The sequence below is a fragment of the Balaenoptera acutorostrata genome, chromosome 3, assembly GCF_949987535.1.
Source record: "Balaenoptera acutorostrata chromosome 3, mBalAcu1.1, whole genome shotgun sequence".
Taxonomy (NCBI): Eukaryota; Metazoa; Chordata; class Mammalia; order Artiodactyla; family Balaenopteridae; genus Balaenoptera; species Balaenoptera acutorostrata.
The window spans coordinates 84,248,376-84,275,879 of NC_080066.1; the positions used below are offsets into that span (position 1 = coordinate 84,248,376).

At 39.3% G+C, this 27,504-nt stretch overlaps 1 protein-coding gene across 5 annotated transcripts in view; it reads left to right on the forward strand.

Moving 5' to 3' along the window:
- Nucleotides 1-27,504, forward strand: part of MYO5A (myosin VA) — a 206,466-nt gene that overhangs the window by 144,372 nt on the left and 34,590 nt on the right. For 4 of the 5 annotated variants that reach the window (XM_057542127.1, XM_007194894.2, XM_057542129.1 and 1 more), the window contains exons 23-29: nucleotides 1,857-1,950; nucleotides 4,156-4,304; nucleotides 10,187-10,300; nucleotides 16,881-17,024; nucleotides 17,263-17,316; nucleotides 19,465-19,692; nucleotides 24,821-24,921. In XM_057542127.1, the coding sequence (XP_057398110.1) occupies nucleotides 1,857-1,950; nucleotides 4,156-4,304; nucleotides 10,187-10,300; nucleotides 16,881-17,024; nucleotides 17,263-17,316; nucleotides 19,465-19,692; nucleotides 24,821-24,921 (884 nt within the window). The remainder of the gene's footprint in view (nucleotides 1-1,856; nucleotides 1,951-4,155; nucleotides 4,305-10,186; nucleotides 10,301-16,880; nucleotides 17,025-17,262; nucleotides 17,317-19,464; nucleotides 19,693-24,820; nucleotides 24,922-27,504) is intronic. The other variant, XM_057542128.1, reaches the window with a different exon arrangement.

Here is a 27,504-nt window from a genome sequence, read left to right on the forward strand (position 1 = left end):
CTAATAAAGTTGCAATCCTTCCATGGTATTCAGGGTCCTGATAAAATAATCCCTTCTATATATATAGCAGATCTGGGCTCTGTATCTGAAAACAGCAGTGCTATTAATATGTTACTTTGACATAGCAGGCTTGTTCTATCAGAATTCAAATATGTATCCAATGGGATACTGTTGAGGTTTAAGATCTCTCTTTCTTGTGCTCTCTCTCTCTCTCTCTTTTTTCCCCCATTTCCTGAGTCCCTGGAAGCTTTCCAAATTCCTCCGAAACGATAGAGAATTAAGCTTGGTAGGATTATTCTCGTTTCCTTTTCAAAGTCAAGTTCATACCTTTCTAGTCTGATAGAATAGCATACCTGAACATATTCAGATTTCTCCTTTCGTTTTATTATCTGCTGCCTTCACAAGGATAGCTATAGGCACTACCATTAATGCTTTTAGATGGGGTGTGGTAATGAGGAAGAATGAAAAAATTTCACTGTGAGAGCAAGCTTTGTGGTCAGGAAAGCTACATTGCCAGTTAGCCTGATCAAGGAGCCTAGAAGGTCCAGCAGAACTGTGGTTCTTAACCAGGAGTGTATTTCAGAATATGCTGGAGAGTTTTTAAAAAGATACCTGCCCAAGCTCTGGGAGTGTGGGCCAGGCACATGTATTTTGAAAAAGCACCACAGGTGATTGGTTGCACACCCCTGACAAAGAGCAGCTTCTCTCAAGAGCACTTAGAGAACTCAGCCTTTCTACTGAGAGCAGACGTTAAGACCTTATCAGCACAGAGGGAAGAGACTGGGCCATCAGAAGGAACACCTTCTGGCCTGACTTCTGCAGTGGCACAGTGCTGTAATCTCAGTTCCCTGTTCTTCAGGGATCATTAGTCAGAGAGCCCGCTTTCTCTGTCTCTGAACTCCTGACACTTTCTCTTTATTAGTAAAGCTGTTGCTTTAAGAGTCCCTTGAACTTATGCTTAGAGAAAGGAATTCAGATTTCACTTATGACAAGCACACATTCTATTCCAAAGGTGAACTGTATAAATTATGAACTTAGCAAAGTTTCCTTTGGTTTTGATTTTTGCTTCCTGAGAATCCTTATCCAACTAGGAAATAGAAAGTTAAAGGTCAATATTTTTTTATTGTGGTAAAATATGCTTATATGTAACATAAAATTTACCATTTTAATCGTTTTAAGTGTACAGTTCTGTGGCATTAAGTATATTCACAGTGTTGTAAGGTCAATGCTTCAATGTGGAATAAAAGTTTACAACCTTGCAAAACTCTTGAAAGGAGATGAAAATGAAATTCTCTTTCTCAAGACAGAGAGCCAGGAGCTTTGGAAGGTCTTCAGTGAATTTCCAAAACCAAAATGCCTTTCATATTTTTCTTAACCTCTGTAATCTCTCTGCTTGAATCATGGGTACACATAAACATTGCATTAGGTTGTTGGTGTGAAAAGGCATTATCGTTGCTTCAAGCGCAAATGCTTACTAGGTGCCTGGCAATTGCTAAATGCTTAAGGTACAAAGTAAAACAACAACAGCAAATCACTTTTGTCCTCCAAGAATTTCTAGTCAATCAGGGAAGTAAAAGTAAATCATTTATAAGGGCTATAAAGAGGCAAATTCAGGGTCCTGTAGTAGCCCAAAGGAGAGACATGTAATTGGAGGGAGTTTCCGGGAAAGCCTTCTGGAGGGTAATGCTAGAAACAAGTTTGAAGGATGACCAGATATAACTCGGCAAAGAAGTGAGGCAGTGAGATGTGGAAGTAAGTAGTGACTACCGGTGACTGCTGTATGTGTGGTCTTTGTATTCAATATCGGGCTGCCTCTGTCTGTGGCAGACATCTCAGTTTATTGTTTCATTTTATAGTTGGTATCAAATCTGAAGGAAGAAAATACTTTGCTGAAGCAGGAAAAAGAGGCCCTCAATCACCTTATCGTGGAGCAGGCTAAGGAGATGACAGGTAAGGCTCGTGTGGGCCCAACCTACTACGCTCCAACCAACCTCAGACCAAAGGTTTATAAGTTACAACTTTGCTTAGACTGTCATCAGTAAATTTGCAGAGTTTGGAGGCAAGCACTCTAAATATTTGGTTGAATTAGTTGGTGAACTTGTAAATCTGGTCTCCCTATGTACAAATATCAATTCATATTAGTCAGTATCATATGTGACTTTAAAAAAAATTGTTCTATATGTATGATTTATGACTTATAGGAGTCCTGTTGTTTTAGGACCAATTCTTGAGCTAATATATATATGTATATGAGTATATGTATCTGTATATATTATTTATTTTGCTAAACCAATGGATATTATTTTCCTAAGATCAACCACTTTTTGCCACCTTAAGAAAAAAAAAAGACACTAGATGTGGACATTTATTTCATTTGCTGTTTGTAAGATAAATTAAAATGGTGATAATTTACAAGGAATCCACGTGTACATAAACGTGAGCTAAGAAAATGTATATCTAAACTACAGTAATTGGTGGTAGAAATAGAAAGGAAGAGATTTGATTAGAGTGAAAATACATTATATGAAAAGAATCATATATCATATATCACTATCATTTTTGATGTGATATTCAAAAAAGGAGTAAAAATTTTCTAAAAATTTTCTAAAGTTTTGAGATGAGTTATCAAAACACTAATGTGTTATTAGTAATGAGGAAATTGAGGGGAACAAGTCTCTGTTTATGAGGCAAATTAACGAGGTCAGTTGTTTGAATATTAAAATTTGGATGTCAGCTGGGACCTCCAGATGGAGATGATGTGAAAGCAAATTGAGATGAAAGAGAGAGCCCTCCGTGGTTTCCCCATACTGCCCCATTCCTCCCAATTAAAGGGAATACTGTATAGAAAAGAGAAGAAAATCTGGAATTAAGCCTTATAGGATAACCGTAAATAAGGGATAAGGTGAAGAAAAGGAACCAGAAAAGAAAATTAAGAGGGAAGGAGAAAACAGTCATTGAAGACATGGAAAAAGGGAGGCTAGGATGCAGAATGCAGTGGAAAAATCCAGAATGATGAGAATTCTTGTAGGAAAATAGAAAATGTTATTTGATACTGAAAGATAAGAACAAAGACAATAACAGTGGATTTGCCTAAGGAAAATTTGTTGGCAGCCTTGGGCAGCTTCCACAAACTTGTGAGACTAAAAAGCAATTTACAGAATGTTATAGAGAGAAGAAATTCTTTCATTCATTTATTTACAAATTATTAAAGCCCTAGGGTAGGGAAACACTGTATTGGACACCAGGGAGGCAGTTGTGACAAGACACTTGGCAGCACTTGCCCTCATGGAGCTGACAGAGAAAGAAATGGTGAAGCAATAGAAGCAGGCAGGGCAGATTAAGATATAGCTACAAAATATGAGGGTAAAATGGGCCGTAGTGGTAGGAAGCTTAATGTTTATAAATGTGACTGGGTCAGCTCATTGAGATAAAACATACAGCTGAGATTTAAGGCTTTTTTACTGTGCTTGATCTGCAATCAAGGGCTAATCTCCGATCTCCAGATGATGTCCTATCTAAGTGCCAGCCCCTGGCAACAGACAGAGCAGAGTGAGGTGAGTAAATGGAAAGGTCAGGTCCCCCAGCAGCACATAGGAGTGGTAACAACAGAGGACCAGGTGTGGGGATCTTACCTGATTAGAATCGAGGGCGTAATAGGACAACAAGGGAGCTCACAGCGTTGGGGAATTGTAAGACAGAACCTGGGGACTGAGATGAGTGGAGACACTCTGTAGAGCAGTACAGCTGGGTCCGCTGAGAAGTCGCCGTTCCCCCAGAGGCTTGAGGAATGTCTCTGACTTTTGGGACAAAAGAATTTTATGAATAGCCTGAAACAGAATACTATTGGAATAAGAAATGTATACTCTAGTTACTAGATGATGACTAGTGGAAGTTTATCAAGGATGTGCTGTAACCAATGAATGAACTAGTTCTGTTCATGGAACAATGCGATAGATGATGGTTGTTGTTATTAATAAATTATTCTTTGGTCATGGTATTTTCTCTTTCCCTACCTCCACTAAGGTACTCTTCATAGATCATAGTGGTGCTAAAAGCAGAACCCCTCCCAAAGAAACTGGAAGTCAGTGTCCATGTTTGTATTCTTGCATTCTGTGGAGCCATCTTTGGTATGCTTTTCCCTCTCCTTTCTTTCAGAGACTATGGAAAAGAAGTTAATAGAAGAAACAAAACAACTGGAACTCGATCTTAATGATGAAAGGCTGAGATATCAGAACCTTCTGAATGAGTTCAGTCGCTTGGAAGAACGATATGATGACCTCAAGGAAGAGATGACTTTGATGGTTGTGAGTCAAATACTTTTGATTTTTTTTATATAAAAATTTTAAACATATGCAAAACTAGATAGAAAAGTAGGATGAACCCCTCTGTACTCCATGTACCCATCACTCAATCCAAAATGGTCAACACATTTCTATCCCCCATTCTACCCTCCATCCCACTCCATCCAATGGATTGGATTGTTTTAAAGCACATCCCAGAAATCATATCACTTTATTCATAAATATTTTGTAAAGTCAAACACTTTGAAGACTGGATTATAAGATACTATAAAGTCAGCGTAGCTGTACTTTGTTTTATGTATTGAATGACTTAAAGTAAAATTTGCTTATAAAGCAAATATTTATATAATCAAGTATTATATAGTTTTTGTAGTTTCAAAGATATAGTCCTAGAAAAAGAAAATTCAGCCACTATTTGTAATAAGTTGTCTTATCTATTTCAAGGACTCTTCTGCATCTGCCAAAGTACATTTTGAACTTTTAATAGTTCTGCACACCCTTCTGTTCTACTTATCCTGCTATCAGGAAACAAAGAGTTCCCTAGCAATCTTGTTCCTACAACTATCAGCCTTAAACGTAACCTAATGGCACAGATGGCCAGAAATGCTCTGAAATATCTGTTATAAAACACAAGGTAATTTGGAGGGGAGTGGCCAAGACGGCAGAGTAGGAAGACCCTGAGCTCACCTCCTCCCACAGGCACGCCAAGATTAAAACTATTTACAGAGCAGCTGTATATAAGAATGACCTGAAGACTAGCAGACACTATTTTATGAAACTAAAGATATAAAAGGGAACCTCAACAAAATGGGTAGGAGGGGTGGAGGGGTGGAGATACGGTATAGTCAAGACCCACACCCCATGTAAGTGACCCACAAACAGGAAGATAAACACAATTGCAGAGGTTCTCCCCAAGGCACAAGGGGTCTGAGCCCCACATTGGGCTCCCCAGCCTGGGGTTCCAGCACCAGGAAAACGAGTCCCCAGGCATCTGGACTTGAAGGCAGTGGGGCTTGTGTACAAGAGAGCCACAGGGCTGTGGGAAACAGCGACTCCACTCTTAAAGGGCACATACAAAATCTCACACGTCCAAGACCCAGTGCAGAAGCAATAATTTGAAAGGAGCCTGGTTCAGACCCACTTGCTAACCTTGGAGAGCCTTCCAGAGGGCATGAGGCCACTGGAGCTCACCCTTGGGACATAGACATTGGCTGCAGGCATTTTGGGGAGCTCCAACCATGAGGACACTGCTGCAGACAAGTTTCATTTTGGAGTCCTCCCTCTAGCCTATTAGGGCCAGAGGTTTACCTGCTCACAAGTGAGCTGGCAGCAGCCCCATGAGCCCCCCATCCAGCCACCCTGGTCCCTGACCCATCCATCAGTAACCTGGGACCAGCCTTGAGACACACCCCAGGCTATGCAGCCTGCCACACCAGAACCCAAACCCACCCACCAGCCGGCTGGCAGTTATTGCACTAGGTAGGACCTGGAAGCCAACCAGGCCGAGGGCCATCCCAATGTACCAGTGCATCCAAGTAGTGATCCCCACCACAACAGAAGGGCCCATGCAGCCCACATAGGGGCACCCATAGAGCATATAGATCTGGTGACTAAAAGGATGGGCTGCTGGGGCCCATAGGATGTCTCCTTCATAAGGCCACTTCTCCAAGACTGGGAATCATAAACAACCTACCTAATGCACAGAAATAAACACAAACAATAAGCAACACGAGTAGATAGAGGAATATATTCCAAACAAAGGAACAAGACAAAACCCCAGAAGAAGAGCTAAACGAAGTGGAGATAAGCAATCTACCCAATACAGTGTTCAAGGTAATGATCATAAAGGTGTTCAGTGCACTCGGGAAAAGAATGAATGAACATAGTGATAAGTTTAACAAAGAGAAAATATAAAGAAGAACCAAACAGAGTTAAGGAATACAATAACTGAAATTTAAAAATACGCTAGAAGGAATCAACAGTAGGTTAGATGATACAGAGGAGTGGATTGGTGAACGGCAAGACAGAGTAGTAGAAATCACCAATTCAGAACAGCTAAAAGAAAAAAGAATTTTAAAAAATGAGGATAGTTTGAGAGAGGCCTCTGGGACAACATCAAGCATAATAACATTCTCATAGGGGTCCCAGAAGGGGAAGAGAGAGAAAGGGGCAGAGAACTTATTTGAAGAAATAATAGCTGAAAACTTCGCTAACCTGGGAAAGAAAACAGACATCCAGGTTCAGGAAGCACAGAGAGTCCCAAACAAGGTCAACCCAAAGAGGTCAACACCAAGACACATTATAATTTAAATGGTAAAAATTAAAGATAAAGAGAGAATCTTAAAAGCAGGAAGAGAAAAGCAACTAATTACATAGAAAGAATTTCCTTGAGACCGTAAGCTGACTTTTCAGCAGAAACTTTGCAGACCAGAAGGGAGTGGCATGATATATTCAAAGTGATAAAAGGAAAAAACCTACAACCAAGAATACTCTACCCAGCAAAGCTATCATTCCAATTTGAAGGAAAGATAAAAAGATAAAACAAGCAAAAGCTAAAGAATTCAGGACCACTAAACCTTTTAACAAGAAATGTTAAAAGGACTTCTCTAGGCAGGAGAGGAAAGGCCACAACTAGAAAGGGAAACTCTCACTGATAAAGGTAAACATACAGTATTGGTAGTAGATCAATCACATATAAATCTAGTAGGAAGGCTAAAAGACAAAAAAGTAGTAAAATAACCTATATCCACAGTATGTAGTTAAGGGATACACAAAACAAAAAGATGTAAAATATGATGACAAAAACACTAATTGTGGGGAGGGGACTAAGAATGCATGGTTGTTATAATGCGTTTGAACTTGAGATCATCATATTTAAATAATTAAATATATTTGTATATGTATGTATATGTATATATGTGTGATTGAACCTCATTTATTGTTTTTATGAACCTCATTGTAACCACAAACATATTATAGATACACACACACACACACACACAAAAAGAAAGTAGTCCAAATATAACACTCAAGAAAGTCATCAAATCACAAGGGAAGAAAGCAAAAGAAGAAAGGAACAAAGAAGAACTACAACAACCAGAAAACAACTAACAAAATGGCAGTAAGCACATACCTGTCAATAATTACTTTCAATGTAAATGGACTAAGTACTCTAATCAAAAGACATAGAGTGGCAGAATGGATAATAGAAACAAGACAAACACACACACGCACACACACACACACTTGTGAGAGACTTCAGTTCTAAAGACACACGGACTGAGAATGAGAGGATGGAAAAATGTGTTCTATGGAAATGGAAAGACAGCTGGGGTAGCAATAGTCAGACAAAGTAGACTTTAAGACAAACACTATAACAAGAGACAAAAAAGGACATTACATAATGACAAAGGGATCAATCCAACAAGAAAATATAACAGTTGTAAACATATGTTCACCCAACGTAGGAGCACCTGAATACATACAGCAAATATTAACAAACATAAAGGAAGAGATTGACAGTGACACAATAATAGTAGGGGACTTTAACACCCCACTTATATCAAAGGACAGATCATCCAGAAGATTGAAATCATATCAAGCATCTTTTTCCACCACAATGCTATGAGACTAGAAATCAATTACAAGAAAAAGAACTTGAAAAAGCAAACAACAGAAGCTAAGCAAGACACTACTAAACAACAAATAGGTCACTGAAGAAACCAAAGAAGAAATTTTTAAAATACCCAGAGACAAATGAAAGTGGAAACAAAATGATTAAAATCTATGGACTGGGGCTTCCCTGGTGGCGCAGTGGTTGAGAATCTGCCTGCCAATGCAGGGGACACGGGTTTGAGCCCTGGTCTGGGAAGATTCCACATGCCGTGGAGCAACTGGGCCCGTGAGCCACAACTACTGAGCCTGCGCGTCTGGAGCCTGTGCTCCACAACGGGAGAGGCTGCGATAGTGAGAGGCCCGCGCACCGCGATGAAGAGTGGTCCCCGCTTGCTGAAACTAGAGAAAGCCCTCGCACAAAAACGAAGACCCAAAAAAAAAACCAGCCAAAAATAAAATAACTAAAATAAATTAATTAAAAAAAAATCTATGGACTGCAGCAAAAACAGTTCTAAGAGGGAAGTTTAATGGCGATACATGCTACATCAGGTAACAAGAAAAATCTCAAATAAACAATCTAACCTTACACCTAAAGGAACTAGAAAAAGTACAAACAAAGCCCAACATTAGTAGAAGGAGAAAAAAAAAGATCAGAGTGGAAATGAAATAGAGACTAAAAATCAGTTTAAAAGATGAACAAAACTAAGAGCTGGTCTTTTGAAAAAAATAAGCAAAATTGATAAACTATTAGCCACACTCATCAAGACAAAAAGAGAGAGCCCAAATAGATAAAATCAGAAATGAAAGAGGAGCAGTTACAGGCAACACCACAGAAATACACAGTATCATAAGAGATTACTACAAATGATTACATGCCAATAAAATGAACAACCTCGAAGAAATGGACAAATTCCTAGAAACATACAATACCCCAATACTGAATCAGGAAGAAATAGAAAATATGAACAGATCAAATATCAGAAATGAAATTGAATCAGCAGTCAAAAACTCCCAGCAAAAAACATTTAAAGAAGAGTTAACACCTATGCTTCTCAAACTATTCCAAAAAATTGAAGAGGGAGCAGTTTCCAGACTCATTCTGTGAGGCCAGCATCACACTGATACCAAAACCAGACAAAGATATCACACACACACAAAAAGAAAATTACACTAATGAACATAGAACATACAGGTTGGGCTGGGCTGAGAGGCTTTCAACTGCCCCTGGGGGCTGGCTTCCCTGTGGTTGCACAGGTGGGTCTGCTCTCTATAAGCCTGGATGTTGGAAGGAAAGAGGCAAAAAGCTCTTTGTGGCTTCTGGCTCTTTTCCTGCACCTGGGAAGGAGTAAAGGAAGTTGGACAGATCCCAAAGCTCTTGGAGGCCTTTCTGAAGCTCTCAGGATTTGTAACCCTAGAAAATCCAGGCCACTGAACCTTTCCATGGCTTCTGCTGGGGGCACCCTAGGAGTGAGGGGCCCAAACCCAGCCTTTTTATTCCTTCTTCCTTCAAGTCATTCTCTAACCCCTTTTCCTACAGAAAGGAAGGGACTACAATTGCTTAACTTTTCTGTTCCCCACAAGCTTTCTGAACACTAGTTCATAGGTACCACATGCCGTAAAAGTGTCACCTGGACTCCCTGAATTAATAACCCAAGGATCTTCCCAGGATTCTTCAAGCAGCTTCCTTGCCTCTTCTGCACACTCATCCTTCCCACTGCTGACTCCAGAGATTCAGCTTCAGGCATGAAACTAACAGAAATTGTAGTCGCCTAAGTGGAAACCCCCCTCTCCCGACTTTTTTTTTTTTTTTTACCATTTATGCCCAAATACGGTGCAGTAAATGATGATGCTATCATTAAATATATCCTATGAACTTTTTGGTAGGTTTTATTTGATTGCAACATGGAAGTCAGTTGCAGTCCTTGGATGCTGAGGCATCACGCCTGTGCTTCACCCAGTGCAACTAGCCACTCACCACTTTAAAAAGCGGACTCTGCCAGTAATCACAGATCATTTTTGTTTGAGTATTTGGTTTTGTGACTGTGCTTGTCATGCCCTCCTGGTGCATCTTTCTCTTTCTTTGAGGAGTTCCGAAGGTGACCCTTTTGTAAGAGTTTGTTAATACAACATGGAACAGATCGTTTGGGCGTGAGAACATTAAGTCAGTGAGTGAGGATCAGAACCGAGTTAAGGTGGATGCTGTCTTAACTAGGCCTAGTTCAATTATTTAATTACATTGTGCTAACTATAACTGCTTATTTGTCTTGCAGAACGTGCCTAAGCCTGGGCACAGGAGAACAGACTCCACCCACAGCAGCAATGAGTCCGAATGCACCTTTAGCTCTGAAATTGCAGAAACTGAAGACATTCCATCAAGGACAGAGGTACCTTTTAGACTCCTGTCAGTAAAAGTAAGATGTGCCCATGCTGTTACTAACAGAGAACATTTTCTTTGCAGAGAGGACCCCATTTGTCCATAAACATAACATTTGTTTTATGCTGTTTATTCTTCATAAGTGACTTAAAGGTGCTTAATTAGCTGTGTGCATACATACTTATTGCATATATTTTTTGTCAATAAACATTTTAATTTTCATTTTTAATGTAATTTTGAGGATCAGATTTTCCCTTCTGTAATTCCCTTTTACACCTTAACATGTTCTATGTGCAAAAAACGTAGCCCGTCATGAATTGATTTCAGACTGAGGTAAATTATTTGAAAAGTAAGCCCTCTGTCCTAGAATATTATAAACACCAATGCCCAAGAGTTTAGCAGAATTGCTGCCTGTTTGATGATAGTTTGTACCAATGTAATTCTCTCCCACAAAAATGCATGAAAAACAGCTTATAAATCTGCCTTAGTGTTTTGTGTTACATGGTTTGAAATCAAAATGACATGTTACTGTAACTCCAAGAGTACAGTGACTTTAAGTTAGATTGTTCCCAAACCAATTCTCAGATCTTCTTCAAATATGACATTAGTTTCTGTAATGGGTAATTCAGGCACAACTCTTCTATTTTTGTATCATATTCTGAGAGAATGGCCAAGTCAGAAATAGACTGCTTCTGGCAGAACAGCTGAAAAAAATTGAATAATTCTTTCCTTTCTTGTCTTAGTTCCACTTGGGATGAAAAGTTTCTCCATCTCATTCTGTTCCTTTTAAAGAAAAGTGTCATATAATTGGACTCATACTTAGGAGAGGGCTAAGTTGCTGGCCCAAGGTCACAGCTTGTAAGTGGCAGAGCCAGTATTCTAACTGAGGCTTGTCTGTTCAGAGCTCCACACTCTACCTCCTCGCACTCAGGGGTTCTACACTGCGGTTCTCCAGTCCCATTTCTGTCTACAGATAACATTAGACTGGGGACATTGATACAGCAGTATGGCCTGTATGTAGCAGGACGGAGGTTGTTCAAGTTATCTATTGTTGTGCAACAAACCATCCCTGACGTTAGTGGTTTCAAACTACAGCAATTCATTGTTGCTCACAGTTCTTTGGGGTTTGTTTGTTTGGGTTTTTTTTTTTAATTTTTTAATTTTATTTATATTTTATACAGCAGGTTCTTATTAGTTATCCATTTTATACATATTAGTGTATATATGTCAATCCCAGTCTCCCAATTCATCTCCCCCTCCCCCCCTGCTTTCCCCCCTTGGTGTCCATACGTTTGTTCTCTACATCTGTGTCTCTATTTCTGCCTTGCAAACTGGTTCATCTTTGCCATTTTTCTAGATTCCACATATATACGTTAATATACAGTATTTGTTTTTCTCTTTCTGACTTACTTCACTCTGTATGACAGTCTCTACGTCCATCCACGTCTCTATAAATGACCTGATTTCATTCCTTTTTATGGCTGAGTAATATTCCATTGTATATATGTACCACAACTTCTTTATTCATTCGTCTGTCGATGGGCATTTAGGTTGATTCCATGACCTGGCTATTGTAAATAGTGCTGCAATGAACTTTGGGGTGCATGTGTCTTTTTGAATTATGGTTTTCTCTGGGTATATGCCCAGTAGTGGGCATTACATTTTTAAACTCAAAACTCTTATATGCTTTACCTAATTTTTACCAGTAACAGTTTTTGTCAGGGTCTCTATTCTTTTCGAGTTTTCTCCAGATTCTTACAGATTTGAGGGGAGGGGTAACCTTTTCGTTTCTATTCTCACTTGTTTTCTGTCAAGTCTTTTCTCAAGTTAAGAGATAGATTAGAGTGGGATTTGGTACATTTTTCATCTTTTTTGAATAATGAAGTGTGAATTGTGCTCCAGAAATCACCTACAGGTCTTGGATTATTGTTAGTGTCTGTAACGTGCACTGACCACCAACAGTAGGTCATACACTGGAAGTCTTCTCTCAATAAGGAGGAAGGCTGTTGACTGAACTAGTCATGCTTGTTGCTTGTGACTACGTGCATGCATCTGAGATGTGGCTGGCTTTGGTTAGTTCCGTCTTTACCATGGGACAGGCTACAGTAACTCTCCTCCTTGGGACTGAGTCCATAACCTTAGCCTCAGTCTCTCTGTGTTTCAGTTTCCTCATCTGTGAAGTGGCAATGCTATTATTATCTTACTTTATAGGGATATTTTGAAGATTAAATGAATTAATTTTTATAAAACACTTGCAGCAGTGTTGATATAGTAAGTGTTCAATAAACAAAGGTTTTTGCTCTAATAAACAGGCTTCCAGTGACCACCCTACAATTCTGACTGGGTGTGGCCAGGATCAGAAAGATGGAAATCTACACAACTAGTAATAGAAAAAGAGAGGTTGATTATCAGAAGGGAAATTGTGCCGGATGTAACTTTGTACTTCGAATTACTTATGACTTGCCGGTTTGCATTTCTTCCTGCAACTACCTCTGTAATGGCCAGGTTTACAAATTGCCCCTTTCAAACTAAAGGAAAACTTTCAACTCCTATGTGTAATATTCCCAGGTAGCTCTTTTAGAATCCAGTGCCAGGAAAATAATGGGATCACTCTTGTTTATGAATTGACTTTTTAAAAATTAAAGCAGATAAATTGTTTTTTTTTTTTTTTTCCACACACACACACTGTATTTTATTTTTACAAGAGATAAATAGACTGACACCAAGCATTGTACATGGATGACCACAACAAAAGCAACAATGATTGCAATTACCAAACATGAAACACAGTTATACTATGTCATAATATTGACATTCAGTCCAGTAATCCTCCACTGTAACAGCTCCTTTACTTTGCAGTGAAAATTGATTTGTATATTCTTTTCCTCTGAGTCCTTGTGGGATTTTTTTTTTTTTAATTCAGACAGAAAGTCACAAAAATTATACTCATCCTCATCAGTTCACTCAGTCCCATGTAATTAATTTCTTTTTTTTTTCATCTTGATCTTTTGTTAGCACTTTTATGAGTTCATCAGTTTTTCATTAGAGTTCTGAAAATGCTTATTCATTCAGTTCAGCAGTACAGTCAGTTACCAGAAACCTGTACTTGTCAGAGTCTTTAGATAAATTGTTTTGAAACACAGAATTCCGACCTTAGTCGTGTAATAATAGCAAAATTTGATGTAAAAATAAAAGATTAATGGCTCTCTAGTCACAAATCAGAAACCTGTGATTGGTTGTTCACAAGACACAATGACACCTCCATTGCTGTTTTTGTCTGAAGAACTCACCTGCCAGCTCCACTTGCCTTGTAGCCCTCCCACACTTCCAGCATCTTCGTGGTTTAGGGTTATTTTTTTGGAACCATTGCTTCTCTGCACTCTGTAATGCCCCTTTCTTAGTAGCCATTAACTAATTATCTCAGTTCTGCTACTGCTGTCGAGCTTTCTCATACCTGTCAAATCCAGGGAAAGTGTCAATATGACTTTCTCAGCTAGTGTCAGCAGTAATTCCAGAATGACTGCCAGGCCTGTCATGGTAATTTTGTGAACAAATTCTGTTATCTTCCTGACTTTCCTCTAATGAGAGACTGTTGCTATTTTTTAGATTAGTTTTAAAGCTTCACTTTCTTGGAAAAGCCCTAGATGACAAAGTCCTAACAAAGGAAATAAAGCAAAACAAAACCCCAGACACTTCCCTGAGCCAGATGGCCCAAACTTCCTTCTTGCTTACCTGGTATAGAGAGGACAATATCTCTTTGATTATACGTGTCATTAGGGATAAGAATGGGCACCATTTGGAGCTCTGTTAATTACTAATCATTATGCCTCAATTTTTGCAGTTGTCAAATGTTCTTATCTATAGGTACAATGATGAAATATTATATTCATTCATAGAACGAAGGCTTCTATCATAGTGTGAAAAAAGGATTAAATAGTTAAAAGTTTTCAGGGATACATACACCATTAATAGAGGAACAAACATTAAAATACATAAGATAGAATGTTTACATTATAAATAAGCTAAAATATAAGTATTTGTGGGATGTATAGAAATGAGTTTTTGTATAAATGAAATTCTGTAGTAATTTCATGTTCAGGGAAGATGTTACCTCTGTTCTACTAAGTCAGGACAGACTTTATGGTGAAGGTCATATACCTAAACTTTTTGTTACTCTGAGCAGTGCAAAAGTGGACAGATGGACTTCCCTGGTGGCGCAGTGATTAAGAATCCGCCTGCCAATGCAGGGGACACGGGTTCAATCCCTGGTCCGGGAAGATTCCACATGCCACTGAGCCTGTGTGCTACAACTACTGAGCCTGCGCTCTAGAGCCCGAGAGCCACAACTGCTGAGCCCGTGTGCCACAACTACTGAAGCCTGTGCACCTAGAGCCTGTGCTCCACAAGAAGAGAAGCCAGCACAATGAGAAGCCCATGCACCACAACAAAGAGTAGCCCCTGCTCACTGCAACTAGAGAAACCCCATGTGCAGCAACAAAGACCCAACACAGTCAAAAATAAATAAATAAATAAAAATAAATAAATCTATTTTTTAAAAGAGTGGACAGAAAGTAAAAGACCAGGTCTAACTAGTTTGTAGATAAATGACCCTGACAGCCTATAAATGCCCCACTTCTTAGTTTAGTTGATTCTTCTTAGGTGTTTTTTTAGAACTGGAATAATACTGAACTTAGCACTACCAAGAATTCACAAAAGATCAAAGATTGCTCATGAATATAAAAATTATTCAACCTCATCAAAAGACAAAGAAATATAAATTAAAACAATAATGAAATACCACTATTGGTCTACCAGCTGAGCCAATTTTTTTTTAATGATAACAGTCATTGCTGTTCCACGCAAGTTGATGGTTGCTGATGGAAGTATAAACAGGCTCAGCCAATTTAATAGACTTAAAAACATTAATGTTTAGATATTTCTGTACTAGGTTGTTTATTTTAGTATATTTCAATAGCAAAAAATTAGAAATAACCCCAGTGGTCACCAGTAAGGTAATAGCTCAGCAAATGATGGTACACATGTCAATACAGCCATTAAAAATTGTGCTTTCAAGTATCATATTATACATTTGGAAAACGATTGTAATATGATGCTAAGTTTTAAATACAGTACAAAATTATAATGAAAGTATTATTCCAGTTCTTTAAATTTATTAAAAAAAAGACTGGACAAAAATTGTGGGATTTCTCTGGATATGAGATTACGCTTACAGTTCTCTTCTTTGTACTTTTCTTATTTCCTCAACTTATTTTGCTTTTATATCAGGAAAAAACATTTTTTAAAAAGTTGACAATTGGAAATATAAAATCTGCTGATCAGTTAAGAATTATACTTCGATCATTTAATTAAATAAATAAGTTGTTACCATTCTCTTTCTCTCTAACAAAAAGAGGCTCTTTATCCTCTCCATTAAATCTAATGATACAATTCTTTCTCTTCTTACCTCATTAAAAATTCAAACCCAAAGTAAAGAAAGTAAAACAATTATGGAGCCTCCAGAATTTCTATGATGGTGGTTAGGGGTTAATTATTTCCTTTTGCTTAGCTTTAGTTAGTGTATCTTTATTTATCCTACTAGTTCTCCCTGTGACTCTGTTTTAGAACCAATTGACATGTTTTTAAATGCTACTAGGTTATCTTTCAGTTTATTAAGGGCTGTATATATTTTGGTTTTTTAGTTTTCTCTCTGACCTCAATATATTTATGCTAGCATCTCACCTTTTCAAAAATCATTTTTCCTAATTACAAAAGTAGTAGTACATGCTCATTGTAAACAATTCAAATATAGAAATGTGTGAAGTAGAAAAATGAAACTTTCCCATAGTACCTCCCATTCTCTAAGATAACCTCGATGGCCTTCTAGATATTTGTATGCCATGTGCTAGGTATACTTAAAAGTCACGTATATTGGGTTTTTTTTTTTTTTAAGAAAAATGAGATACTATCCTGCAACTTGTTCATTTCACTTAATACTTTTATCTAGAACATATTTATCTACTCGTGTAGATCTACTTCATTATTTTTAACAGCTATAAAACACTTCATAGTTTGGCTATACCATAATTTATTTAAGCAACTCTCCTATTGACCAACATTTGAGTTCTTTTTAGTTTTTTGCAATTACAAAAAATATTACAGTGAACATCTTTCCCCATATATTTTTGTGTACTTGTGTATTTGTGTAGGATTAATTCTTAAACATATATTGCTATGTTTGTCCTATGTTAAAGAATATACAGACTTAAATTTTAATAAATACAGCTAACTTGCCCTTCCAAAGGACCTACTTATAACTTCCACCAATATCTTATAAGACACTGTTACTAACACATGGCCTTACTAATTTTATTAGTCTTTGCCAATATGATAGGGGGAAAGTGGTACCTCGCTGTTGTTTAATTTGCATTTCTCCATTTATTAGCTGGTTGGATGTGTTAGTTGTATATTCTCTGGCCATTTATATTTCTCCTGTAAGTTTGCCTGTTTCTCTATTGAGCTGTTCATCATTTTCTCATTGGCTTGTACATCTTCGGAACCATCTTGACCATCTTCTGATTTCTGGGGTTTAGGAGCCAAGCGAGAAGAAGGTGCCTCTGGACATGTCGTTGTTCCTCAAGCTCCAGAAGCGGGTCACAGAGCTGGAGCAGGAGAAGCAGGTGATGCAGGATGAGCTGGACCACAAGGAGGAGCAGGTGCTCCGAAGTAAGGCAAAGGTGCGCAGTGCTCTCCCACCCTAGGGCCACGGCAAACCGAGTTCTGCAGTCTCTTCTTTAATGGCAGCTCAGCCCAGAAGTACTTTAACTTTAACCAAGTAGGTTTTGGTTCAAGTAGTGAGGGCTTAACTCTCCTCACTCTTTTCTGCTGAGCCAGGAAATATTCTAAGAGTAAAAATGAGACAATTAAAATATAACTACTTACTTATAAAGTTTTTAACTTTGTGTGTTTCCCTAGGAAGAAGAAAGACCACAAATTAGAGGTGCAGAACTGGAATATGAGTCACTCAAGGTAATGGGAAGTTTCAGCCCAAGACTTTGAATATCTTGTGGCAAGAGACCTGCTCAGAGCTGCTTTCTCTCAGAGAACATCCTTAAGGGTACCTGAGGCCCTAGCTTAAGGCTTATTCAGGCATTAGTTGTAGCCCTGTGTCATTCCCTTTTTAAAATTCCCTTTCATGTAAGCTAGAGTTCAGTCTAAGCAGAAGCAGGAACAGTAGCTGCCATTTGAGGCTGTAGAAAGTAGTAAAGGACATGGACCCAGGTGACAGACTGCCTGGGTTCAAATGCTAGATCTGCCACTATATGGCTGTGTGCAAATCCTCCTTTCTGTGCCTTGGTTTTCTCATCTATAAAGCGGGAGTAATGATGATATGTATCTTATAGGACTGTCATGAGGATCATATGAAGTAATTCATGTAAACTGCTTAGAATAGTGCCCAGCACATCATAAGGACCCAACAAATGTTGGCTGCTGTCATTATCTTCATCATTTTAAAATACAAGCACTTTACACATCAGCCTTAATTTTTTTTTTCAGCCTTAATTTTTAACAACAAGCCTGCAAGTAAGCATTTTAATTCCCATTTTATAGATGAAGCAATTGACACTAAGAAGTATAAGTAACTTCCCTAAGATGACCCCACTAGAAACTGACAGGAAGGGAATTTGAACATTTGTATCTCTAGCTCCAAACCCCATGCTCTAACCATCAAACCCCACTGAAACTATGTGTTTGTAGAGAAAGACAGTTCCCAAGTATTAGCTCAGTGTTTCTCGAAATGTGGTCCCTGGGCCATCTGCATCAACATGACCTGGTAATTTGATGGAAATGCAAATTTATGGGCCTCACACCAAACCTATTGAATCAGAAACCATGGGGGTGGCACCAAGCCATCTGTCCTCCGGGTGATTCTGATGCATATTAAAGTTTGGGAAACATGGCATCAGAGCTTAGGTGTCGAAGTAAAGACATGCATACGTTTTCAGAAATAGCAATACGAATCTGATTACCAGTTGGTAGGAGGCTGGGGATAGGAAGGAGCATTCATTTTCACATGAGAATGGACTAATTCATGAAAGAAAGGGTTATAAATTCTTAAACTAGGGGAAAAAAAGGACTTTAAATAGTCTTACTATAACATGTTGAAAGGTCTAATATGGTGCTACAAACCTAAGATTGCTTCTATGGAAGAAATGGTAAAATATTTTATCTTTGTATGGAAGTGTCTCACTTCCACTATCATAGAGCCTTAATGTCACGTGCTAAATAAATCAGCATGGTGCTTTTAAATGCCCGTCTGCTTCACTGTTTCCCAACCAGTATCCTATGACATTTGTATTTTAGGGTCAGTGAATAGAGTTTAGCGTCAGATCTCTATTCTGGGTTCCACTGCCGTTGTTTGAGCAGAGCCTACAAAGGGCAGCACTAACTGGTGATGGGAGGATGGCTGGTAGTATGTGAAAGTATGGAGATGGTGAAGGATGTGTATGTCCATCTAGATGACTGACGGGAGAGGTAGCCCATCCTCTCCTCCTGCTTCTCAAGGCTTCTGCCAGCAGCTTCACAAGCATGTCACACAGGAAAGAAGTTTCAAAAATATATTGTTTGTTGTTATTGAAATACTGTAGAGAATTTTATTAGTTTAAATGCTATGTAATTTTTAAATTAGAAGTTAAAAGCCTAAAATTTCAGTGGTCTTTCCCCTCTCCTTTACAAAATAAGAGGGTACTACGCAACACTTCAGGGATCTGGTCTCTGAACCATTCATTGGCAATAACCTGACCATTTGGACCTTCATATTTGTGCTTGTATTTACCCATAAAGAAAACCTGGGCTTCTTAGTACTGAGATAAACTCACCCCTTAGGACTCAGCATTCTCTTCAGGCCTGTGAGCACACCCTGGGAGGCCTGGAATAAATTTGATTCTGGAATTTAGGTTGATGAAGCAAACTACCATTCACCTTGCTCAATTCCACTTGACGTTGACTTTCTTAATTTTCAGAGCAGAGTTCCCAGTAGAACCAGGGGAGCCATTCACTAGGGGAGCTCTGGCGATCTTTTCCAGCAGAATTCTTCTACTATCTTAGGGAAAGATGAGTATTCCGGTGTAAAGTTGAGGATGACAGTGATGAACTATTCTTTGTCTCTTCACACAGCGTCAAGAACTAGAATCAGAAAACAAAAAACTGAAGAATGAGCTCAATGAGTTACGCAAGGCCCTTAGTGAGAAAAGTGCCCCCGAGGTGACCGCTCCAGGTGCACCAGCCTACCGTGTCCTCATGGAGCAGCTGACCTCTGTGAGTGAGGAGCTCGATGTCCGCAAGGAGGAAGTCCTCATCTTGAGGTCTCAACTGATGAGCCAGAAAGAGGCCATCCAACCCAAGGTAAGCATGAGCAAGTGGCTCAGGTGGGTATTTGGGGACTGGCCTCTTTCTTCCTACCCTTTCCCTCCAATTTATAACAAAGCAAACATTTAAGAGCATTTTTAGTCTAATTGAGGATACCATCATTTTGGGGGAAAAATCTCAATGTTGTTTTAAAACTGTTGCAAATACCAATTGGAGTGAACAAGAAGCAAATGATATCCCAAATGCTCTTCAAAGTTTCACTGCTCACTCATGAGCAAAGGGCTTTTAAAATTAATCGTTTTTAAGTAATCTGGTCATGATAAATTTTGATCAAACATAAAATTCTATTAAATACAAAAATCCATAAGTTGTCTTGCTGTGGGAAGGCATTAAATACAATTTTAAATTATTTGTTGAAAATAGCCTGTTTAACTGGAAAGATAACACATGAAAAGGTTAGAAATGAGATCAGTGAGTAGAAGTGACATGGAGATGATTTCTGCTCACTTCAAGAAGTTCTGTTTAATGATGGGAGTTGTCCCAGCTAGGAGGGGCTGTGTTTACTGATTCCACAGAAGGGACCCAGGCTGAAGCATACAGATGGCCCTTTGAACTCCTTCCTTTTTTTTTTTTTTTTAATTATTTATTTATTTATGGCTGTGTTGGGTCTTCGTTTCTGTGCGAGGGCTTTCTCTAGTTGCGGCAAGTGGGGGCCACTGTTCATCGCGGTGCGCGGGCCTCTCACTATCGCGGCCTCTCTTGTTGTGGAGCACAGGCTCCAGACGCGCAGGCTCAGTAGTTGTGGCTCACGGGCCTAGTTGCTCCGTGGCATGTGGGATCTTCCCAGACCAGGGCTCGAACCCGTGTCCCCTGCATTGGCAGGCAGATTCTTAACCACTGCACCACCAGGGAAGCCCTGAACTCCTTCCTTGACCTCAGATAACTTGAGATCCAACTGCCATGTGTTGGTGAGAAATGGACCTTTTAGTCATTTGACATCAGGGGGAATCTGAATAATCATCTTAAAACCTGGTTTATGTCCCTGCCCATGTTCATGAAGCAAAGTGTTACCAAGAATTAGGCAATCAAGTATCCCAGCTGCATGACCTGCCACATAAAAAATGACTGTAAGACAGAGAATGACACATACCATATGATTTCACTTAGTATGTGTGAAATCTAAAAAACAAACCAGAAACAGACTCATAGATAGAACAAACTAGTGTTTGCCAGAAGGGAGGGGGTTAGAGGGTTGGGTGACGTAGATAAAGGGGATTCAGAGTTACAAACTTCCAGTTATAAATAAGTCACAGGGATGTAATGTACATCATAGGGAATGTAGTCAATGATATTGTAATAACTCTGTATGGTGACAGATGGTAACTAGACTTATCCTGGTGATCATTTCATAATATATAAAAATATCAAGTCACTATGTTGTACAAATGAAACTGATATTGTATGTCAATATAATTCAATTTTTAAAAGACTATAACATATAATGAGTGGGATGCCTGAAAGATCTGAGAGCACTTCTCTTAGAAATAGTAGTTCTGGGGCTTCCCTGGTGGTGCAGTGGTTAAGAATCCGCCTGCCAATGCAGGGGACATGGGTTTGAGCCCTGGCCCAGGAAGACCCCACATGCCGCGGAGCAACTAATCCCGTGTGCCACAACTACTGAGCCTGCGCACCTAGAGCCCAAGCTCCGCAACAAGAGAAGCCACCGCAATGAGAAGCCCGCGCACCGCAACGAAGAGTAGCCCCTGCTCGCCGCAATTAGAGAAAGCCCGCGTGCAGCAATGAAGACCCAACAGAGCCAAAAATAAATACATAAAAATAAAAGAAGATTGAAAGCCTCCAAATTCTAAAAAAAAAAAAAAGAAAAGAAAAGAAAAAAAAAAAGAAATGGTAGTTGTACATGTGGTTAAGATACCAAACCTGGCACATAACATTTGTATTTGATAACAACAACTCACACCTGGGATTGGGCCTCAAGAAACAAGCCTCCCTCTGCATGCTGGCTGGAACAGAGTCCAAAATTAGAATTCCTTTCTCTGGTTCCCTGTGATGAACTAGTATTCTAACAAGAAACTTTAGTCAAAGTCAATAGAAAGAAAAAGAGAAATGAACCAAGGGGCATAAAAACAATCCAGCTCACAAGAGCACATAGCTCTGGTACCACACACTCTCACCTACCCAGCTCACATACTCCATATGACAACTTACCTCCAACGCCTAATGGGCTGGCCCTGTCTAACCAAGGTCCCTGCTCTCCAGGCTCCAAGCCAACACATAGCATCAGCTTGTTTTCTCTTAGGAGGAATGCCCAGGACACTGACTAAGCCCTTTCAAACCCAGGGCTGTTTATCCCACTCCGTTTCTAGTCAAGAGACACATCATTTCACAACTCCTTTGCAAGCAATGGTAAGTGATATCCCGTGAGCCAGGTGACGATCCAGCCCAGCCAGCCACATCTAGTTTACGTGCTCCCCCTCCACAAGTGTTCCGGGAATAATGCAGTAATGTCCAAGTGAAGCCTCACTTGGACAGATGACCTCCTACCGAGGCATTACTGTTAACTCTCACAGACCTAGGATAAGAATCTTACCATAATACATTAACAGGAGGTTCATTTTTCTCATACCCTCACAAATGCTTTATAATTAGAAAAATCAAAACAACTCAAAAGAATTTCAAGAGTCTGTTCCTGAGAATTAAGAGTTGCCATTACATAAATATATATTAATGTCCGCTTCATGCCAGTTCCATGGATAGTAATTTACATACAGAGTTAGTTTTAGGAGAAACAAACTTGGTTGTTTTCACAGTTAGCTTTTATCTGTTTTGATGAGGACTCAAGATGGAATTTATTTATGGAACTAAGGGTTTGTTGTTTTCTCCATTTGTTTTTTGTGCTTGCTGACTTGTGATTTTCAGGATGACAAGGTAATTATATATTTTTTAAATTTTTAGTAAACACTTCTATTTAATCCTGATCTTTACAAGTATCCCCCAGTTTTGCAGTTGATATTTTCTGGCCAACAGGTCTATTTTGATATTTACAAATTAATTTCCTATTTGACCCCCTGCTATTTGAGAAGTCAGTGGGAAAATAATGGAGGTCATAGGCTCCAGTCTGGATCGCAGAGAGGCCTCCATGACTTTTGAATTCGTAGTCAGCTCTGTGACTCATAGTGGTAGTTGTGGCAGGCTGTCCACAAGCGGGGGAGGGAGGCCCTTAACTCGGAGCACACTCCAAAGTGCCAGCTCTCCCATGCTCTCATCTCTACCAGCTGTGGGTTTGTTGGCCAAGGGTGAGGAGGAGCCAGCGGAGCTGAGCATACCCTTCTTGGGAAGAGCGGGATTTTCCTACATGGCGCAACCCGTTCAGAACTTCTGGTCCTGTCTTGGCAGGGACTCTTTGAGCAGTGAGTTAGGAACTCCCTAGCGCTGGCAGTCCAAGTCTGACCCCATGCCGAGCCACTGCTTCTTAGCTATGATAGGCCGGAGAAGGGAAGGACTGGCTGCTTTCTACTATCTTTCCTTTGGATGAGTTCATTAGATCTACTTACCTAATTTACTAAAAGTTAACAAACCAGATCATGTAGGTCCTCAGATGTCAAAGAATACACGTAGCGTTATTTAACATAGAAACTGGTTCTCTGAGTTACTATTTAAAACTTAAAAATCTGAGTATGGCCCTTTATAGAGTAGAAAGATTTTCTGCCTTTCAATAAAAGAGAAAAAGAAACTTTGTATGAAATATGTACTAACATATTTATAAAACATAGCTAGAATATTTATAAAAATGCTATATGTGGTGTTTATGGGAAAGATTTTTAAAATCAGTAAAACGTAAGCTCTTGTTAATAGCTCTTATCAGATTATATTTGGTCTTCTCTAAGTGTGCATTTATAAACTCACAAAAGGACAGCATTAGGATAAAAGTGGGATTTTTTTTAAAAAAGGATGTTTTTTATTATAAACACTGGAATTCAAAAGCGAGTATTTGTAGGCCTCTAGCTGACATTAAAGTTATCTTGGTCTCTAAGATCATGATATTTGAAGTGTATTCTATAATCTCCACTTCACTGTGAGATCTGGCTTTAGAGCAAACGTTGACTAAAGGATCAGACATATACTATTTAGACAAATAGAATGGGCTCTTGGGTTCTAAAGAGTATTATTCTTTAGAGGCTATAGAGCAGTTGTTCTTATTGTCTATTCTTGCCCTGGTTTAGGAGAGAGAGAGAGTGGCTGAGTAGGAGCAAGATTTTGAAATTACATTGGTTGTCAGACAGGTTACACCAAAAAGGAAAAACAAAAAAGGAAGTAAAAATGTTAGCAGGAAAGTCCTTTCTATGCAAAATTCTTAGTAATTCTGACCTGCCAGGTGTTTATTTCGAAAGCTTATGTACCATGCTATACTGGAACAGAGGGAAAAAGAATTGAATAACAGCAGATGGTAGATATTTCCAAGGAGCTAAATCCTTCCCATTTATATGTATCTAAAGATGTGAGGAAAAAACATTTAATTTTGCTGAAACACATGCTCTGAGCACCACTTTTTTTGTACTGAGTTGTTAATGGAAAGATGAGCTTTATGTCAGACTTTTCATGTTTATTAGGGCATTTGTTTTGTTATAACTGGTCCGGAAGTAGAAGAAAGAACAGCTTTGTACATTGCATTGAATACTTGGTGTTCTTGCCTTGTTATTGTTTTAATGCTGTATATAGTTTATATCTATATGTATATTTTTTAAAGTATATGTACAACATTAGAATAATAACCAGGCAAGGACACTGAATATATATATATTTACACTATGTGTGTGTACGTGTGTGTATATATATATACACACACGTACACACACATAGTGTAAAACACACGCGGCCCATCAGTGATTTTATTTACTCTAGAATCGCACCACCTTTGTAGTCGAGTGTTAGGGATTCTCAAGAGAGGGACTGGAGGTTCCACTTCCTCTTAACTGCCTGTGCCCCACTCTCTGTAGTTGTACCGGGGCTAGGGCAGACGCTCTGGTGGGGCAGAGGTGTTGTGGAACACATAAACCCCCTATTCTGGAGGAAAGAAAAATGTTGTATGAGGTCCAAAGCTTTAGAGTTAACACTTAATGTGGAAATGTGTCTTTTCCCCCTTCAGAATACAATGACAGATTCCACAATACTTTTAGAAGATGTACAAAAAATGAAAGATAAAGGCGAAATAGCACAAGCGTATATCGGTTTGAAAGAAACAAACAGGTAAGTTGATCTTTCTTTTATTCATTTTGGTTTAATCATATTGATCTTTAAGCTTCAAGCCAGCCTCTTATACAGTAAGTCCAAGTGTTTATGCATTGTTTTGTTAGACATCAGCTGACCTTCAAAGGGGATCCAAGGTTTCCAATATATTCCCAGTTAAAATCTCATTTATAATAATATAAGGTAGCATTACTGATGAGAGATGGAAAGGAAAATGTTCTTTACATTAAGGGAATATATTTCTGTATATTTAGGGTCTTAGCCTTGAGAAGAAAACCAGTTGCTTACTATATAGCTTGGACTATCTAGGGTAGTCACTTCCATTTGTTATTCAGGATGGTTATTGTGAAAGTTTGTAGGGACAGCTGCAGCTTTCAATAATTGAAATTTAGTGTGAAGAGAAGTGATGAAGTAGCGGAATCACATCTGTGTTGGCCATGTAATTCTAGAAGGGTACCACGACTTCTAGGATGGGACCCTGATATTTGAGACCAAGTTTTTGTCACGTTTCTTCCTAAGGTGTTCTGAGAAAATCCTAACCCTGGTTTCATCTCATTTACTCATGAGTGAAGTTGTAGATGGCATTTAGCTCAGTCTTAAGAGCCTTGGGTGGGCTGAGAGTACAGATTTGCAGTCACTAAATGACCAAACTTTCCCAAAAGTTTTCCCTATAGCTTAGAGTATCACAGCTCATTTCTGGAATTCCTCAGCCTTCCTACCATTCCTGCTTCCCAAAGAGCCTTCATGCTATTGAACTCTGAACTTAAAAGACTACATGCTTAAAAGAACACAGCCAGTGATGATAACAGAGATTTATCAGTGTACATCTAGGTCTCCTGATGTATAATGTCAGGATTGGTATACAGAAATACTTCACAAACTAAAGAATATTACCGTGCAAAATGTAAGGTACTTATTACCTTCTTTTATGGGCAAGAGTGGAGAATGCTTATAAAAGTATTTGGTTAAACTTAAATTTTAATTTATGTATGTAGGTTGTAAGCATATCTTATAGCTAAGAATGTGTTAGTATAAAAAGAGCTATATTACATTGTTCATCCATCCACTCAGCTATTCAGTCACCAGATATGTATTGCATGCCTGCTTCATCCCAGGCCCTGTGCCACACACTGGGAATATAGCAGTAAGCAAGATAAATACAGTCCTTCCTTTCACAGAGTTTATAGGCTGTTGGGGAGACAGCCAAGATAATTTGGACTTCCCTCCAGTGACAGGAAGGAAGTCATTTTTGTAAAAAAATTAATTAATTTATTTTTATTTTTGGCTGCGTTGGGTCTTTGTTGCTGCGCGCAGGCTTTTCTCTAGTTATGGCGAGCGGGGGCTACTCTTCGTTGCCATGCACAGGCTTCTCATTGCGGTGGCTTCTCTTGTTGCAGAGCGCGGGGTCTAGGCGCGCAGGCTTCAGTAGTTGTGGCTCACAGGCTTAGTTGCTCTGCGGCATGTGGGATCTTCCCGGACCAGGGCTCGAACGCGTGTCCCCTGCATTGGCAGGCAGATTCTTAACCACTGCACCACCAGGGAAGCTGCTGAAAGATTTTAAGTAGGAGAATGATATGATGAGATTAGAAAGCTAGCCCTGGCTTTTATGTTAGAGAATAGATTGTAATGGAACAAGATTGAAAGCATAAAGACCAGTTAAGAGGTTATTACCATAATTGAATGACTGATTATAGTGACTTTGACTTAGTTGGCAACAGTTGGGATTGAAGGAAATGGGACACTTTGAAAGATACATAAGAAGTTGGGGTGAGTAGCCTTGCAGTTTGTTGGCTGTGTGGGATGGGGACCGTGAAGGGTAACTCTGCAGTGTCTGCTATGGATACTTGGTTGGATATAGTGATGCCAGTTTGTGATCCTGGGTCTGGGATGTGGGGAAGTACAGGAAATGGTCAGTAGATTTACAAATATTTAAGGAAGTAGGAAGACATCCAAGGAGAGAAATTCATTAGGTGGTTGAAAATATAGATCTGGAACAGGAGAGATATGTAGGCTGAGATGTAAATATTGAAGTCATCAGCATGTAATAATACAGTTGAAACCATACAAATAAATCAACTCTTCAGGGAGAGATGGTAGATGGAAAATAAAAGAGCAATCTCTGAAATTTGTTTTATGTAAACATCGTATCAACAACAAAAGTCTAGGGGCTTCCCTGGTGGCACAGTGGTTAAGAATCCGCCTGCCAATGGAGGGGACACGGGTTCGAGCCCTGGTCTGGGAAGACCCCACATGCCGCGGAGCAACTAAGCCCATGCGCCACAACTACTGAGCCTGTGCTCTAGACCCTGTGAGACACAATAACTGAAGCCCACGCACCAAGAGTCCGTGCTCTGCAATGGGAGAGGCCACCGCAATGAGAAGCCCGTGCACCGCAACAAAGAGTAGCCCCTGCTCGCCGCAACTAGGGAAAGCCTGCACGCAGCAACAAAGACCCAACGCAGCCATAAATAAACAAACAAGCAAACAAAACAGAAGTCTAGTAGGAGGAGTAAGAACCTGGGCTCTGGAGTCAGATAGCCCTGGCCTTCACCACTTGCCAACTGTGCAACCCCTGCAGGTATC